The following is a 19,513-nucleotide window of genomic DNA, read 5'->3' as shown; positions in this document are numbered from 1 at the left end:
GCAAAAGCGACCTTGTCAAATATTTGCGACAAGTAGACATAACCGAAGCTGATTGGCAACTACCATGGCAGCACTTTGTTTGATTCGAGTTGGCATTGTTACAATCAATGCAGTCTTTTACCCCTTTGTGGAATCGGGACCTATTTATTTTATACAGAATAAAGTTTCGTATTTCTGTGAACTTAAGGAACTTTGTGTAGAAATTTTATGTCAAAAGTAGATGGTTTCAGGGTGTAACAAAGAAGTACTTCGAAGGTACTGACCACTAAGGGTAGTTAAGGAACATTATTGCAGATTACAGGCTAACTTCTGTTCTTGTCCCAAAGTGATAGTTGAGTACATTTATTTGTCACAGCTACATTCACTCATTTCCTGTAATAGAGATAACTTAATGTTATTATTTTTTCTGAACCAAGAAAATGATTTCTTGTATATGTTTTTGGCTAGTCTGTGCAGGCTAATGTGATACCGTGGACGTCGAGGGCGGTGTCCAATAACAGTAAATGTTAAGATAAGATGTTGAGGGTAGTATCTAAGAAAATACTGCTTGTATTCAGCACAGGTTTTGCATATATGTAAACTACAGTAAAATGAGGGGGATGTTCCATCGTTAATGTGCTGTCTGCATAGCAATTACCCGCTTAGTCTTTTGTGTATAAGAATCAGTGTTAACGTAAATGTTAGGGATGGCATGTCAAAAAGTACCGCATATGTTGACCTCAGGGTTTGCATACATCCAAATTTGCATGTTCAAAGTGTAGCTCATGTCGTACCCCGAGCGTCGGTGTCCAATAACAGGTAAAGCAGTGTGAAACAAAATGTTAAGAGTGGTATCTTAAAAGTACTGGATGTATTTCACAATTATACGATGGCGGCGACCTGAAGTTTTACACGCATATTAAGTATGAGGGTGAGGTTCCATTGCTAATGCTCTGTAGGCATATTAATTACGTGTACTGTTAATTACCAAATTCGCGACTTCTGAAATTTAAGTGTATTTTTTCATTATGTCCACCACAGAAAGTTACAGTTAAGTACAATTATAGGCATGTCAAAAGTAAACCTGCAATGGTCAAGACATGTGGCAGGTTTCATATCAGGTTGAATAATAAAGAAAGCTGGAAGAATGACTGGAAAGCCCAACTGATAATATTAAGTTGAATTTTTTGGGGGGTCAAAGGTTGCAAAACCAGAAAAAAATGTTAGTTTGAAGGGGATTTATCAGTTTAATTAAATTATGGACTTTGTTTGTATAATAAGACTGGCTTAGATATTAAGTTTTTCAAGATCGGCTTTATCAGTGAGCTACTAAGTAAATCATGCTCCACACCTTCATGTGTATTATGAGTTAACAGTTTGATGTGCACAAGCATTGCAGCTGTTATGTACATGGTTATGTAGAATAGAGCTGACCTGATGTCACTTGAATGGGTTGGAAGGTACAAATTCACTCAGATGAATCGTAAGAATCCTTTCAAACTTCCTTCTGTGAAATCCTGAATGGTAGATTGGGATCTTAGAAGTGTGAAAATTTTACTTTCAGCAGAAATAACTGTGGGATGTTTTTAGGATAAATAATTTCGACTGACAATTTGAGTTTCCATGTCAATGAGCTCGTTCTCCAGAATTCTGTAATTTTCAGGATATCTAGAGATAAACACATGTTCTGTAACCTGCATATTTCACCTAAAAGCTGCATTTTTCATGCTATTTCCTAAACAAGAAGATTTGACGGTGAAGTCAGTTGACGCAAGTTTAAATAACCTGGATTCTAATGATTTTGATGAAGTCTTTGGAGAGGTCACTCTGTTACCTTATGGTGCCAGAAGTTTAACTATTTATTTATTTGATTGGTGCTTTATGCCGTACTCAAGAATATTTCACTTATACAGTGGCAACGAGCGTTATGGGGGGAAGGAACTGGACACAGCCCACGACCATTCGCAGTCTGTGGAGTTGAACTAAGTATTACATGTAGCTAAGGTGTGGCGGGATGCATTTTCAGTTGGAAACTAGAACTGCTTGCAGTTGTAAGGCTTCAAACAGACTTTCAGGTTGATCGGTAAACCTAATGTAACGGATGAATACTTTCGAAGTAGAATAGAATACAGCTAGATAGAATAGAAAAAAACGGTTAATGGATTTGTAATCAGGAGGAAAAAATACACCAGAAAAGGTAGTATGAATATTCAAACTAAAAAGGTAATGGTCTCGTGACAAATATGCTAACAAGCTAATTTGCACAATTTTGCATTTATGAGCAAAATGTTTTCAAACTACTCGTATATGTGCATAGTTCCAGTGCATAGTAAATTTCAGCTTAAGTAGTTCTGAAGAAGATTTTAAAAGGTTTTTAGTTAGTAACAACATGGCGGCAAAAGTTGGTCACAACTGAAATTCAAATATATGCTAAAACGTGACCTCTTGCATAGAGATAAACACCCAGAAAGGTCAGGAACGTAGATTTGATGTCCAGTTCCCATCTTACTCCAAGTTTAAGTAATAGAATTAGCATGTTTTTCTAAACAAAAAAGGTGTTGTCATTTAAACACTTCTAGCGAGAAAATTATTGATCGCAGCTCAAATCCGTTGGCATATTGCAGAAAGAGCATGTCTTTGGTTACAAGTTGTTGCAAGTTTCACATTTCTAGCTCCCATAAGTTCCCAAGTTACAGGTCGTTCAAATTACGCAACTAAATTGAGTTTTTTGATTATATCTCAAAAAGTTACAAAAGATATGAAAAAAAAACTAAGCAGATTCGTAATCAGCGGTTCAGAATACACCAAAAATTGAAATTTCAAAACTAGTTCTGACGTCACAGATTCGACCAATGGCGAGCTTCCAAAGTTTTTACTGGAAGTCAAAGATTTTCTCAAACTTATTGTAACTACCAATGTTCTAGCTGCATATCAAATTTCAAAACAATCGGTTCAGTGGTTCTCGAGAAGAAAAAGTTTAAAAGATTTCCTATAAATCCCAATATGGCCGCCAAACCACGTGACCAAGAAAAACCTGGATTGCTGTTCGCACAACTTCATATATTGGGGAATATTACTGCAGAATTTCAAGTCAATCGGTCAAAAAGTCTAGCCCGTATCTTTCCGGAAAAAATTGAATAAATAAAATCCAAACAAAAACAATAGGGGTCCCGCAGGACTACCTGCATGGACCCTAGTAATAATAATAATAATCAGTACAAGAACAATAGGCTTTCAGCTTACAGCTTGGAAGCCTAATTATAGCTTACAAGATTACTTCCGCAAATTTATCAGAGCTAAACTTAAAGGTGTGGGATTGGGAGCTGGAATCTGCTGTTGACAGGTTTTCTTTAGCCATGAGTACATGCAGTTGAAGATTCTTTAAAATACTTTATTTCTCAGTTGAAGTGTTCTATCCAGACAAATGTTACTTACAAGATTCCTTTGGCTTGTCCAATCTCTTATAAGGTTTGAAATGTAATGGTATATAAATGTATGTTGTAACGGTACTGTATTTTGAAAGAAGTTTTTGTTCCGAATCGCCTCTTTGTTTTTCAGCATCTGACCCCAAGAAGCCCAAGCTCTTCACGGAGCCAGAAACCTGGTGACGCCTTGAAACAAATCTTGACATCACAACAACTGTGGTCATGAAATTTTGTGATCAAGCATCACCATCCAAGAAATATTTAGCCGGTCAAGGAACAGATTGCAGATTAAAAACTTCCTTTATGTAACATGAAAGTGCTTTTATAGTGTACCTGTAAACTGTGATTGTGAAGATAAATGAGGTTTCTACATCATTCGCAGGTTTCTCCAGGTTCTGAATTAAGGTAAACAGCATCAATTGTAGGACTAATTGCATAAAGAAAACAAAGGCAACATACAGCATGACACATGTGAGAATGTCTTTATTGGAAATTTCAAAGACCATAAAATTGGATTGTAAGCGCTACCAATAATTTTTTTGCATTACAATTTGTTAACCAATGGATAGATCCACGGATATTAAAGACGGTCTAAACGTCACATAAGATAACATTTATGAAAATTGAAGGGGAGAAAAGTGACTACCTGTTTCCCCAGATCACAGGGAGAAATTGTAATCACCAGGTGTTTACTCACAGTTTCATGGTACCCAGCTGAGTAAGGAGGCAGCAGTTATGCACTGTTCCAAGCAGCTGGGTAATGAAGCAGTGACCACACATTACCAAACTGCTCGGTAATGAAGCTATGACCATGCACCATATCAAACAGCCAGGTAATAGCCAACAAATCACACACATTACCAAGCACGTGGGTAATGAAGCAATGACCACACATATTACCAAGCAGCTGGGTAATGAAACCATGGCAACACGCCTTACCTTAACTGGACAAAACACAACCCACCAAACAAAAACGCAATTGAGACACAAATGTGCTGTTCTGAAACCACCACAGCATAAAAAACTCTTACCCACTGACTTTGCCTTATTGTTCTGCTGTGTACACAATAAACAGGTCATAGGGAGTGTGCAGTTACTTTCAGAAAAAGTGTGGAATAAATGCATCATAACCACCAGGTAAATGTTCAAAAATATGAAAATTATGTGTGCTAACATACTCTGGAGATTTCATGATATCCAGGCTAACCCTACATCATATGTTACACGGATCTGGATTGGATAAAAGTACATCAAGGATAAATTTAGATCCAAGTATTGTTACAATGTAAAATGTCTAGGGTGGAAAAAGATTAAGGGAGTGGGGGGGGGGTACTCCTTAGGTCAGGTGAGGGCCTTGACGTAGTGTCACCATCGTGCAGGCAAAGTTTTGGCAGTGTCCACATCCTCTATTGAGACGCAGAACACTGACATTAAATTGAGCAATATTTACTGTGAAAGCTCACCCAGTCGTTAAGGAGCAAACTCAACCAGCCTGCCTTTGCTCAAAGCTCTTTGTATTGATGTACAAACCAATTAAAATACACTAATTTTACATGTAAATTATATGCAATCCTACAAAGCCTGGTGCTCCATCTAATGTCACCAATAAAAATTCAAACAATCATGCTAAAACCTTGATAGTTCATAAATATCAAACAGTGGCAGAAATATTGGCAAAGGGTACTACATTTAGTTGTTCGAAATTAATACTTGAACTGAAAAATCCACACAGATGACTTGGTGTATCAACTTGTGTCTAAACATCTCAGAAATTATGCATGGAGGTGAGAAAAAGCATTCCCAGAATTCAGGATAAAGTGTAAATATAATTATGCAGAAATAAATAGCAAATACTACATAGAATTTTAATATGTAATTTTGGTAAATATATATATATATATATATATATTTTACATATATGCATTATTTATGTACAGAAATGCAGTCAAATTGATACACCCATATAGTTACATGAAAAAGCTGAACAGAGCGGGGGTGAGCTCCTCCGGTTCACATGCTGACCGGTTACATCTGCCCCGTACCAAAATAGAACACTGACTTCCCGTACAAATGTATGTGCTAAGTGCAGGCAGCTATACGGGAACAACTTTGGCAGACACCGAGTAACCAATGCCTTTAGAAGATGTGCTCTGTACAGAGCGTTCAAAACAAATTGCACATACAGCTTGCAATAAAGGAGGTTGAATTAAATATCGGTCATAAAACACAACCAACCTCCGAAAACATTGGAGATAAAAATTGCAAAACCCCTTGTGATGTATATCAGCACGAATAGAATAATAAACCTGGATGCTGCCACAAAAGCGATCACACAACTGAAACGAAATTATCAGGTTACTGTTTCCTTCAAATTTAAATGACTTATGTTCTAAATAATTTGCTGCATTATGTGGGAGGGAGGGAGGAAAATGCAAAATCAGTATGTTCTGCTTGTTGGTAATAACATACATTCAAGTGATAATATCAGTATGAACAAGTGTGAACATACATTCAACCATGATAGAATTCTCATACTCGGTAATCTTGTGTGGGCTACCTTCCATCAGCAGAACTCAGGAGTTCAAACATTTGAAAATAATTTAGTGGGAAAGCAGGTTCAAGTTACTTAACAAGGGAGGTAACTTTTGAGTAATACCACTCAGTTCTGCTTCCCTGTTAACAGAGATTGGGAATTGCCCAAAAAACAATGCCGCTCTACATACTTATTATGGTTATGATATATGTTAAAAAATGCTAGGACATGATCAAATTTCTATACACAACCGCATTATTAGATTTCGTGCACATTTAAAACCATCAGTCAAACATCTTGGTTCCAAGAACATAAAAAATCATTCACATACGAAGTGATTGCTCCAAAATCACAAGATGAAACAAGCTTGCAACAGCTACGTGTCGCCTACTGAGGGATTCAAGGCATTGGGCATGGTGCGGAATGCCGAGGAACTGTGCGTTAAATAAAATCCAGATTTTGCATCAAGTCCACAAAAGCAGAATCAAAGAACGTACTCCTCTATTTAATAATTATTGTTCCATAATTGTTTGCTAAAAGCCTTAAAAAGGGAAATAGCTAGGCAACAAAGGAGAAGCCAATGGATCGTTAAGACCAAGTGCAGGTGATGACACATCCGATGACCAGTCATATTCTACAGTACAACTAGGTGCACCCAACATTTCCAACTTAACGAGAAGTGATGCATACATAGGTTAACCTAAGCTGTCCATTCGTTTATAGGCAGAACAAGCCACTGCTCTGAGGATCTCTTCTCTATGGCTTAAGTGCAGAGCTGGGTCTTAGCAAAAGGCCCTTGACTTGTGTGTAAAGATCTCAATTCTGTTGGCAACATCATATTGGGAACCAGCAAGAGCACATGATTTGTTCAGAATTTCCAATTCACAGATTACAAACAATATGCTTCCACTTCTCATGATGTGCACAATGGACTCCATTCATCAAACCAGGGAATTTCCCATATATCATTTTGTGTTCGGCATGAGAAACAAAACTGAGAAATGCTTTATATCATGGCATCATTTGCTAGCATAACTGAGAGTAACACACTTCTGTTTGTGGTTTAATGAAGGATGCAGTTTGGCAAGTTGTGAAGAAAAAGTCTGGTTTGCATTGACAACTGGTATATGGTGAGGATGTAAGCCTAGTTATGCAGGTAGGTCAAGGCAGGAAAATATACATTAACATACCTTCAAAACCACTAGTATTCAGTACAAGAACTCCATTGTAAACCATGTCTAAGAACTTTATGGAGACCATACAACTCAGTACTTGTATGTCCCTTTGCGATAAACATATGGCAAACAAGCAGTAAAATGACGACATTCATAACGGAACAAAACACTTAACATATACAGACTTACGACAACGTACTATAAAGGAAAGGAAATATTAAATATTTGAAAAGCATTAATAAATTCATTTATCTGTGCATATTAAAAAGAACTTTTGGATATCTGATTTTAAATGAAGCCAAATATTGGGGTCTTTCTTTCAACCAAAATCAGACCGAAAGCTGCACTCTTATTCAAAACACTGTCCCCTCAGCTTGCACCCTGTTTAAAACGAACGGCTCAAAACAAAGCGGAGCGCAAGGTTATGTGAAACTTCTGAAGCCATGGACAAGTTGGGAAAAGTTAAAAGGAGATCCCCCAGGCCTGTGCCTGTTTCTCCTATGGCCCAGTAGGTATACATCAATCGCCCCCTCCTGCACACACCCACTGACCCACCAGCCTGGGTAGGGGACATTACCCTTCCTCTCCAGGGGCACACTGCTTGACAAATTGAGCTCAGTCTGACATCATGCTGACCAGCCAGTTTGTAAAACGAACCCGATCTAGGACAAAAAGGTGCATGCCTAGAGTGGCAATGACGCGTGTTATTGTCAGTCCACTTATCGGGAGCACACATCAGCCGAGGGTTGCCGCCAGGAGCACAGCCAGTGAAGGTGGTTAAAGAGATCTCAAGAAGGGGAGACAATTATTTAGAGGTGGCAGCGGCCACAGAGGGCGATCCAGAGCGATGGAAATGAACGTTCTGCCACATGCCGTCCCGGCGGTGCCACACCCGCGACTCCTCTGATTGCGTCGTGATTGGGATACCATTCCTGAAGACGGGAAAAACGTGTTTGAAAATTTTGTGAACCAAGTTCTTGTAACAATGAGTCATTCGGACATGAAACAAGGTATCACATTTCTGTGACAAAGATGGCTTAAATTTCATAGGGTTTTCCCTTTCCATACTAAGGAAAGCAGCACACTGTCACTGGGTTTTATCTGGGTAATACTACACTGGTATTGTTTGTCCAGAAATGTGTTATTAAGTCTGACAAGGTTAAATCCTACTACCAGTTTCATCCTAAGATATACATGTATACCAAGCAGAATTTCAGTTGAACCTGACAATTTATATTACATAAGGATATTACATTTTGACCTTCCACTTTGTAATGTTTGATGCCAAGAGCACTTAACTACAGGAAAACAGCACCCAAAAGCTAAACGAAAAATTGTATTTTAAAAACTCCCCGAAAAACAATTGTACATACCTATCTATATACTGAGTGAGGCGTACATAAGCAACACAAGCCGCGTCTTCCCCCAGCAGGTGTACGTGTGGGTTGAGAATACTGGTGTTCACCGGCTTGTTGTTCTTTGGTACTGGAAATTCAAACAATTTTACATGTACTCCAGAATATTTCACTTATATGACGGCAGTTTTACAGGTATAAGTATGACAACTAGAATGCATAGTTCTCTTTAGCAACCTTACTTCATTGATGGATTTGTGTCTAACGTAGTTAAGAATATTTTTCAATAGCAGTTTCATTAGCGTATGAGTACTAAATTTAAAGGGCATGGTGGATCAGACTAGCTAGTTAGATCCACCAGAGACATTTATCCAATTCCATTTAGCAGAAATGACAAGAAATTAATGTGTATGATGTTTAGCAAACTCCTGTAACCTGTATCAACTAATATTTATAACTTACCATTATCAAAGTAAAACTTGTGAAAATCCAATCCTACAACCAAATTTCCCAAGGCTTCTGGTTCAAAAGCTGTCAGGTGAGGGTCAACAAACTTCCTGTGAACACAAAGCCATACCTCATACCTTGGTCAGATTTATCACAAAGTTGATAAAAGAACTGCCTCAATTTGGAAAAAGGTATTTGTCAATGACCATTGTGTACATAAATACTGAACCATAATTTATAGAGATCCACCAAACCTCATGACATTATTTATTTCCACACACAATGTTTTAGTTACAAATGTAAATCATATGAAATGCTACAAAATGGAAACTTGCACCATGTTGGCATAGCGGCCACAGGCAAACCTATGTGCCTGAATGAAAAAGCTGGCAATTTCTGGATAAAGGAACAGAGATGAACAGAATTTTCTTGAAATGTTGCTGCTGTTCACCATTACAGAGAAGTTTAGTAAACCAATCAGCTCATAACAAATACTTTCATGTTAACAACATTTTGTATACTCTTCTGATCAAGAAAAGATGAAAATAAGTCATCATAAAGCGAGTGTTTCAAGACAACCATTACTCACGTATAAGCCTCATAATCACCAGTAGTTATCGCCGCCAACAACTGCTCCGTCAGCTTGATGATTTCTTGCTTTCGACCTGAAAAAACAAAAGTTAATCATATCAGTTAAACATATTCAAATGATGCAAGACCATATGCTTGGTGTTTTTTAATGGGACCTGTCATGCCAAAAGAAACAAGAAATGGAGTGTGTTTCACTCAAAGCTCAAAGATTTCTAGATTCAACAAAAACTATTTCTTTTTATTGGTATAAACATGTACAGCATACACCTTGGATGGTTTAAAGGTAGCCATAAACACATACATGTACACACACTACAAATCATTAAATGATTTCCATCACTCACAGTAATGTGTCAAACCCAACTGGAATCCTATTAATCCTATCCTAAAATTTACTGAGACAATGACACTGTGTATCAAATAACTGTTTTAGCCCTGAAAAAAAAGGTAAAATATAATGAAGCTGGTCTAAAATGCAATTCATCAACAAATACAAAACCGAATTGCAAGGACAATAAAACTGCTGTTTTCACAAAGTTACCTGTAAAACTGAACATGTATGATCAAGCTGTACAGGCCTGCATGGGATTGGGTTACTCTATAACCCCAGGTTATCTAACCTTGCTTTAGAACTAGTTTTCTTCATTTTGCATATTAAACTTTCTTAATGATTTCCCAATTTAGATCACCCTCTGCTTGATGTGTACAAAGGTAAATTAACCCAGACTGAGAAGAAATCACCGTTAAACCCTATCCAACCAGGCCTTCAATCCAAAACATGTATGTACATTTCTTGCACATACAAAGCCGGACAAAGAAAACTGAAAATCTGCCTCAATGCATTCAAACTTAAATGTTCTTATCCAGCAGGAACACAGCAGGCAAAACAAAGAGTCTGTTATAGCTGCACACAATAACCTAACTAAAAAGTCATTTTTTTTTTATCATCATTATGGCATGAATTTAATTACAAATGACCAGTTTAAATTAATCTTCTGTGTGTTGAGTTAAACATTATCAACATGGAAGTAAATACAGCTTGTATCTACTTAAAGCTATGATCAAACAAAAAACATGGAAGATCTGCTGATTTTTATTGTATTATCAATGTGAATGGTTGTTATTACTATTCTGTCAGTATGTCAACTCCATCTAAGAATGTGCAGGACGATCACTGTGGAACAAAATTTTTTTCAACGGAAGAGATACAACTCTGAACTGATGTTCACTGTTAATGTGTATCCATCCTAACATGCATTAACATATATGCTAGAATATTGCAGCATAAATATTAAAGGGTATTTATTGAAGGTCAGTTAGATATAAATCAACATTTCAACAATTTTCTACTAAAATAAACAATTAGCTACAAACTTTCTAATATAGCAAGGAGTGTCTTAATGTTCTTTACACAACATGTTAGTTCCCGAAACTTAAATTGTTTTAATATGTGCATGGAAATCTGCACTGACCAAGGGAGATAACCAAGCTGTTAATCTGCAAACATACAGGATATTAGGACCATTCAAAAGGGAGCAAAAAAATCAAAGCTAATTCACTCGGCTGTAAACTGTACTCACTCTCCAGCACTGGGGACTCTGCCTTAGCTGATCTCACACATCGTACCAAACCTGAACAAACGGTACGATCTGGTAACGCTAATGATGGAACGCCTAAACAAAGGGTATGCTTCAATAACACTCATGTTTTAACAACTAAACAGAGGGTAAAGTTATGCAAAATTTACAATGCCACACTTAAACACCATGTAAACTTACAAGTCAACATCCAGATTCTTAAGAAAAGTGTGAAGTTTCGAACCACCTGAACAAGGGTACACTTTGCAAGACTAGCAACTCTTAAAACTGTGCTCACAAATTGCCACTAGTTGCATTAATTAATGTTTTTGCTACTTCCATTCGATTCATCCAAATCAGCATGATATACCATGTGAATGCAGCTTTAGCAATGGTTAGGCTGTGGTGTGGCAACACAGGGTACACTTTGGCAACGTTACCATTTGAACTGAACAACACCCAATCTAAGATGAACGGTCTGAACTCCAAAACAGAGAGTAGAGTTCTGAAAAGAGTTGGGTTTGGTATAAGGTTCTGACTGCAACACCTTGAAACAAACATTTTTAACACCAACACTGGGACTTTAAACAACAGGTTACACTTTGGAAAGATTGCAACAACAAGCAAAATGAACTGACTTGAGACCTAGAGCTGCATCGCATAATCAAGGAGTATACTTTGGCTGTCATTTCAAAGTCAAAAATGATACATTTTGATATTGTTACATGAACACTTCCAACATGTGAACAAAAGGCACAGACAATAAGCGCTAACACTATGGCAATAACGTCAACACCCGAACAAATACAATTCAGATAATGACAATTCGAACACATGACATGAAATACAACATGCAGAAATACCATCCTACAAACTAAATACGAAGTATTTACTTGTATTAATAAAACCTTCATCTAGTCTTTCTTCAGGATCCTGAACACTGGTTACATTATACGAAAGTAATTTTTACCCAAACTGGGAACACATATAGACTGACAATATTAATATCTTGTTACCACAGGTGAAAACAAATGACTTTAAGGCCTTCAACAGGATTGTCTTTCTACATCACACAGTACAACACCCCACACAAAGTACACCACAATTGTAATGAATATGTCACATTTTAACCAAGGTACTTTACATGCAGTATTTTAGAAGGTTCTGGTTCCAAGTCAAACATATATGTGAAAGGATACTACATGTATGACTTTGAGATAATATATTATACCTCACCACAACTGAACACTGATGTGTCACTAAAACACCATACTGCCATAAGTGTTTCAGACTGCATGGTTTCTCAGTGAAACAGAGAAGAAGCTGAGAGCTGCAGAGAAATTTTACCTTTAGTGTCCTCATCCTCTATGGTACTGCTATCAGTAGACTCCTTTATACCGTCATTCTTTTTAACCATCAAACTCCGGCCTACAACAAAAAGATTAACATCCCCAAATAAACCCTTTGCAAAAATTCATAAGTTCACATACTTTTGCAGCTCTTACAACAAGATTCTAAGTACATTGTATATCGAAGTTAATATTAAGAGTTTATTTACTGATGGTAGTGTCTCACTGGTTGTCTTTCTGCAATATACCAGTAGCACAAATTAACTGTACACTCCATACTCACGTAACGCACATCTTACTAATGTAACATATATTATCAGTCATCATTTGTTACTGAACATGTACAATGTCCATTTACATGGGATCACAATACAGGGGAGATAACACTGAAGACAACAAAGTCCTCTTCCCTCACTGAAGGTCCATTCACACACAGAAACCTTGGTGTCCAGCATAAATATAAGTCATGTTGCCAAGTTAAGAAGTTCACAGTTTGTTTAGTCAAGCTGCCAAAATAAGAAGTATTCTTAATCCAGTCATCTCCTGATTAACTGGGAAAGCTGAAAACCAATATTCTTTAGTGAATTATAATATAAAAGTATTACGATTTCTGCTTAGATTACAATGAAAACATTTCTGGAGATGAAAAATGATCAATGCTATCAAAATGACGATGGAGTTGGAATTCTAAAATGCAAAAATTTTAAAAACTTAAAATACAGAAAACCAGGCTGCTCCCTGTGGACATGTATGATAAAAAATGTCCTTACTGACAATAGAGAGTAACCTGAAACAGTGCCAGCACTGATGGCACTTCACAAATTTTAAGAGTAGCATAAAACTGAAATACTGTTCTTTACTTTCAAAGCTACATGAACATGCTGATGGTAAGTTATATCTACTGGAACAGGGTCCACATGCACTAAACGTACATACAAATCAAACACTTTTAATGACATGAAATCGACATGATGAACACATGAAATTCTAGATGAGTCACATCTGTAACTTAAAAGAAATGTTTTAGATACATTGAAAAAGAACATGCTTTTTGTTTGATCTAGAAAGAGATTTACCATAAAAGGGGCACTTGTGTTTTGGTATGGTTATGTGCACAAAATGTCAGAATAATTCAAATATAGGTGTTTTACTACATTACCATCTAGACAGTAAATTGTATGCGGATAGCTCTCCTAAGCTTTCAAGATTCACGTAACACTCAAATAACAGTTGGAAGACCCTATCTAATTAATCAAATTAATCATCCAAAGCTTATGGATACAGTAGGAGTTCACTTCATCCACAGATTAACAAAATACACCACATAAAAAATTGAAATGCTGATGAATGCTAAAATTTAAAATAGGAATTACCAAAAAAAATCCTTTATGAATTTTTACAAATACAAGTACAGTAGTATTAATTAAAGTATGGTGGACTGTTAGTATCACTTCTTTATGCAGGTCAAATTGTTGTCTCTTCAATAAAATGACACCAATCCATCTGTGAACCTTGAAAATCAGCTATATTGGACAAAAACATACTGATTTCCCACTGAATGAAATAATAGTGTTATAAAAAAAGCATACAAACTCCACAAGTTAATAACAGATTTGACCTTTAGAATCCAAACTCTCCTACTTCTGGTAGCCTGGCACTTGACTTGACAGTTAAAAAGAATCTCAAACAGAAGAACACCTGTATACCGGTGTTGAAAGTACACGCACAACATCTTAACTGATCATAGCAATTAACCCTCTCCTCAGCCCTATAGATCACCTGAATGTTGCCATCTGAATCTTGCAATCTTCCCAATGCCATCAGACAATGTCTTTATCCAAAATCTTGCCCTCTTACCAAAATGTACCTAAGACAAAGTCTTAATCCTTAATCTTGCCATCTTCCCAACACCCTAAGACACCCTAAGAAGGTCTTTATCCAAAATGTTGACATCTTCACAATACGTACCCTAAGACAATGTCTTAATCCTAAATGTAGCCATTTTTCAAATATCATCAGACAATGTCTTAATCCTAAATCTTGCCATCTTTCTAATACCATAAGACAATGTCTTAATTCTAACATCTGCCATCTTCCCAATACCAACAGAAAATGTCTTAATCCTATATCTTGCCATCTTCCCAGTACCAGACAGTGTCTTTAGAGCATATCTTCAAATCTTCTCATAATTCAAGCAATATTCATCCCATCAACCCACCATCTTCTCAATATTTCAGGCAATCTTCTAGCCCTTATTCCTACCTTCTCGATATTTCTGGCAATGTTCTGCCCCTTAATCTTGCAATCTTCTCAATACTGTGTTAATGTCTTTACCGTTAATAATCCAGTTATCTTCTCAATGCTTCTGGCAATGCCTAACCTTTAGGCTCCTATGCCCCTTCCACTCAGCTCAGTGTACTGTATACATGTATATACTTTTTACGACCACCTCCACCCACAGAGGCAAAATCTCTAACACATGTTTAAATTTCTATCTTTATCATTTTAAAATTGAGCTGATAAGGTGCTGAGTATGCAAAGAGACATTGTTCACGGACAGTGTCAAAGGACAAAGTCCTAAACACACAGACATTTTTTGATAGCATTTTGCTGATGTGTGCCTTAACTCTCCACCACAGAGAATTTGTACACAGCTCTCTTCATCTTAACAATTTTAATGTCACTTTTTGATACAGATGTAACAATAATCCAGCAGTGAAGGGAAACAAGCCATGTATGTTTAGTATATACTAAACCTAATTTGCATAACTCAACCTTAGCTTCACATTTTATGAACATCACATATAAATCCATGTGATCAAAAAAACAACCAAGTATATGGATACTGTTATTACTAAAAGATTGGCTTTTCAGGCCCAGGGACTAAGAAGCTATCTTTGGCTAAAGTCAAAATTTCCAATGTCAAGGTCAAAATATTGCTTGACATCATATATTCTGGGTAATTTATTGTAAAACAAATTTCAGCTAAAATAACAGAACGGAAATACTAAGTTAAATGATTGAAATTTGACTTAAGTCTAAGATGGCTATGTGAACTTTAATAAAATTATGGAAAAATTTGCCATGTGGATAATTTGTCATGTGTACACTCATTGTTCTGTTACAGCACTCTGAACACAGCTTGTTGGGCTGTCGCCACCTAAATCAAATGAATCAGAGTTAATACATGGTACAAATGCCAGGCCGTAGCTAGTTCTGTCTTACACTAGTACATGTACCAACATTATGGGCAATGCTGCATACAGGGGATCATAATATATACTTGTACAACATAAACTGTGGCTAAACACATTGACCCGAAGTCACTACAACTGAAATGAACTGAAAATTTCCACAATAAGTTAGGGTTCCATAATTACAAATCCACTGCTTACTAACAAATAAAGCAGCTCAATCATCCCTGAAACAAGACAAATTCATTAAAAGCAAATAAAGATCATATGATGGAAAACTGAAATTGTTTACATATTACATTGTAATTGTTACATTTTCATGTTAATTAAATGGGTAAAACCAAGGCATGAACACATTTAAACACAAAAATAGCAACTGGGGAATACAAAACAAAATGCATATCACAGCTGGTAAGACCGGGGCATTATTCATTGGAATTGAGCTGAGAGAAGGTTCCCACAGTCAACACCCATATCAACATACTACAGCTCTGTCAACAACGACAACATTAGAATGTAGACTGGCCATGAACAAGAGGGGAAGCACTGACTAAACAGGCATGGTGGGGAAAACAGAAATACACAGAAAGACACAAGAAGATGGGATGATCTGCAAGCTGCTTGACCAGGGATTGCACGGAAGAGAACCACACAAACACTGCCCTACCCACTTGACATCTCAGGGTGTGGTCCAACACACTTGCACAGACTATGGCAGACCTGTAACAACAGACTATAAACACTACGCTTCCTAACAGGGGGTAGAGCATCCACACGAGACGGGAGAGGGGACCTACAGTAGTATCAAACATGAAAGCTGGGTGTAAGGGCACTCGTGAACCAACCAGTGCTACAGTCAAAGCAGTCGGCCACAGCAATACCGCAACATACCTTGATTGGGGCCCTGAGAGCCATTCCCCACAGCTTGTATCACGTTACCTAGATTTGACACAACCAGTGTGTTAGTGAGAAAGGACATGTCATGCAGCAATATCCTTACAGTATATGTCTGTCTGTCTGTCCTATGTGTCTAGAACACAGCAGCAAACACATAGTACAGCCCTGCACGCATAAAATCTCACAATCATTGGAAAATTAAGACAGTATTATTTACCAAGCTGTACAATCTAATTTGTTAAGAGTCTAAAATTCTCAATGTATATTCTATAAACAAAACAGAATCTTCCAATAGAAATGCTATATGTATAGAACAAAACAAAGGAACTTACTATTTAAATTTCTGCCAGACCGCTAAGAACAGTAACCAAACAACAGGTAAACTTTATCTTGATTGCAGTGTTCAAGAAAGAAAACTGAGTGATCTCCACTTGCAAATATCCTTGTACACAAATACTGTTTGGTGCAAATGTGGACACAAAAAAACATGGTGAAAACTCAAAAGGACAACATAAACCAATTTCGAGCAGGTGCCGCCTGATTGCTGAAATACCGCAACAAATCAACTATTTCTGAGTACTGCTAATTACTACATCAGTAACCCTCAATTTTCCATCCTGACTGACTGCAGTTTGCACTCGATGTTCGAAGTTTAGGTTATTCATCAGTCTTTACATGTTGGAGACTCTTACCTGTTCTAAGCAGTTTTGGCTTTGCATCTTTGTTAGCATTTTGAATTAAAGGAAAGCAAGACTTTTTAAAAATTTACCGGAACGGACAACAGTTTAAATTTTAACACAGAATACTGACTACATCTGGTCACGACCACAATGTTCACTTATTTATATCATTTTTTTTTCATATCCAGACTTGTGTTTAGACTGGTTGGTTCATTCTAACTCAGTTGACAAAGAACATTGTGCACAAATACGAAAACACCAAGGCACGATAACCGCTTTCTATCAGGGGTTAGATGAAAAGCTAGTCTACAACATTTAGATCAGCCATTGGATGAAGCTCACAACCACAGAGTACAGAGCCCTTATAATGCCTAATAACCTATAGAGCAGGCTTATATGAAAACAACTGTCCAGATGTTCTAATATCCTATAGTAAGAGGCACCCAAAACCCTACAAAACAACAAGAGATCCAGAAAACTTTGCCAGGACATAATTTCACAGCCTATTTTTCCAGTACCACAAAAGATTGATCATAAACATGTGCTATTAGCAACGCAGGATGTCTGCCATACACAAAGATGAGCAGTTCTTCAACTGTGCAAATGACTAAGCACCTAACGATATAGTGTACAACAGGGACATATGCTTTCTCATCACGTCACGTTCTAAGTGTACAAAATGGAGTTTTTAGTTAATATTTGGGGTCACTGTATCATGTGTTCATCTACATAGCTTTCAACAGGACAGAATTCTGCAATGAAGATTTGATCAAGAACTTCAAACAAAAAAAAAAAAAGAAAAAATATACGAAAGAAAGAAAGAAAGAGGAAAAGCAGGAAAATCAACAACTTTGTAACTAATGAATGTGGTTTAAACCTTATTAAAACTAAATATTGGCATGGACAAAAGAGCTCTCACAGCAGGGAACTTTACTGCAAACCACAACATAGGACTGGTCATATCCCTAAGGATGAAGACTAGGACTACAACAGTGCTAGCTGTTGTCTAATGACAGATGCAGCATAAAACACAGATTTAAAAAAAAAAAGTCAATTCACAGTCAAAATAAATGCTGCTGCTGGAAATCCCTTTTCCTGCAACAGATTACAGTTTGAAAAGGTGAAAAATTGCACGACATATGAAAGGTGCAATCCAGAATCTTTGACTCACCCCTTAACCACAAAAAAAAAAGAAAAATAGTAATAATAATAATTCCTAGACAGAAAGTATATAGACGAATTGTTCACATGTAAACAATAAATACTAAGAGAATAATAGGACAAATATGCGATTTCTATCATCTGAATGTCTTGCTTCAAACGATCTCGCTACACATTTTCAGCTAGAATACATGAACATGGCATCTAATCACCTAACCTGTACATAACAACTGGTGTGAAGATGGAAGTCTGCTGGTACCTGTCTGGTGTTTTGAATGGCTTCATACTCAGAAAATTCATATTGGGGCAAAAAAAGCGTTTGAAAATGTCCACCAAAAACAAATAAAATCACAAGATGATGGTAAACCAAGAACTCAATGATCTAGACAATGAAAACAAGAATGAATGAATCAATGCATCTAAAACTTGAACGAGCACCTCAAAGTAACGCATACGTGTAACAGATGTTTCTAGTGAAAATCATAATGGATTCTGACCACAAACTGGTTTTCTAGTCTACTGAAGTCAAACGTGAAACGGGAAACCTTGACTGAATTACGGCATGCAAAGAACAGAGGTAAGAAGAAGAAGAAGAGCAGAAAGATGCTGCAGACTTACCTTTGTTAACTACAAACAACATTGACAGCACCAAAGAACAACAGAACCAACATGTATTGTCATGCTCCCAGTCGGAGGCACAGTACCACCAGAAACGCTTCAGTCATATTCAAAACGAAGTCAATCTTTGCCAAAAAACAAATGCTAAATGATCACAAGTAGTAACTAAAAATTTTCTTTTCCGGCTAGCACATTTGACCAGCTGCATACAATTGGATCAATAGTGATAATATTTATCTTTACATACATTTGGCATAGTTATAATAGAACAATGTCCAAATAAAACTCTGAACAGCAAATATAATACTATTATCTTGATACTTTTCTAGAATTTTATCAAACAACTTCCAAAGATTACAAAGGGGTGATGAAAATGACTGAGGTGTTTCATCCAATATAATAACAATAGAATTCATAGAATTAAAGAAGCATCCCGCCTTAAGATTTTGGGTATTCAACTGAAACTGCCCTAAATGTTAAAAAATATAATATGTCCTATGAGACTAATAGGAGTGAAACTGATCTAAAAAAC

At 36.8% G+C, this 19,513-nt stretch overlaps 2 protein-coding genes across 15 annotated transcripts in view; one reads left to right on the top strand and one right to left on the bottom strand.

The window, feature by feature from the left end:
- LOC135467794 (poly(A)-specific ribonuclease PARN-like) overlaps positions 1 to 5,285 on the top strand; it is a 29,731-nt gene extending 24,446 nt beyond the window's left edge. The window contains exon 21 of the mRNA XM_064745648.1: positions 3,538 to 5,285. Coding sequence (XP_064601718.1) covers positions 3,538 to 3,587 — 50 coding nt within the window. The 3' untranslated portion in view covers positions 3,588 to 5,285. The remainder of the gene's footprint in view (positions 1 to 3,537) is intronic.
- A 45-nt stretch (positions 5,286 to 5,330) lies between these two features.
- The window catches only part of LOC135468718 (calcium/calmodulin-dependent protein kinase type II delta chain-like), an 82,562-nt gene continuing 68,379 nt past the window's right edge, over positions 5,331 to 19,513 (bottom strand). For 6 of the 14 annotated variants that reach the window (XM_064747126.1, XM_064747167.1, XM_064747119.1 and 3 more), the window contains 7 exons: positions 16,517 to 16,564; positions 12,430 to 12,510; positions 11,086 to 11,178; positions 9,504 to 9,579; positions 8,930 to 9,024; positions 8,486 to 8,597; positions 5,331 to 8,044 (listed from right to left, as the gene is read on the bottom strand). In XM_064747126.1, coding sequence (XP_064603196.1) covers positions 7,918 to 8,044; positions 8,486 to 8,597; positions 8,930 to 9,024; positions 9,504 to 9,579; positions 11,086 to 11,178; positions 12,430 to 12,510; positions 16,517 to 16,564 — 632 coding nt within the window. In that variant the 3' untranslated portion in view covers positions 5,331 to 7,917. The remainder of the gene's footprint in view (positions 8,045 to 8,485; positions 8,598 to 8,929; positions 9,025 to 9,503; positions 9,580 to 11,085; positions 11,179 to 12,429; positions 12,511 to 16,516; positions 16,565 to 19,513) is intronic. The other 8 variants (XM_064747222.1, XM_064747208.1, XM_064747215.1 and 5 more) reach the window with 5 other exon arrangements.

This window comes from Liolophura sinensis, chromosome 1, assembly GCF_032854445.1.
Source record: "Liolophura sinensis isolate JHLJ2023 chromosome 1, CUHK_Ljap_v2, whole genome shotgun sequence".
Classification (NCBI taxonomy): domain Eukaryota; kingdom Metazoa; phylum Mollusca; class Polyplacophora; order Chitonida; family Chitonidae; genus Liolophura; species Liolophura sinensis.
This window is presented reverse-complemented; position numbering and strand designations above follow the sequence as displayed.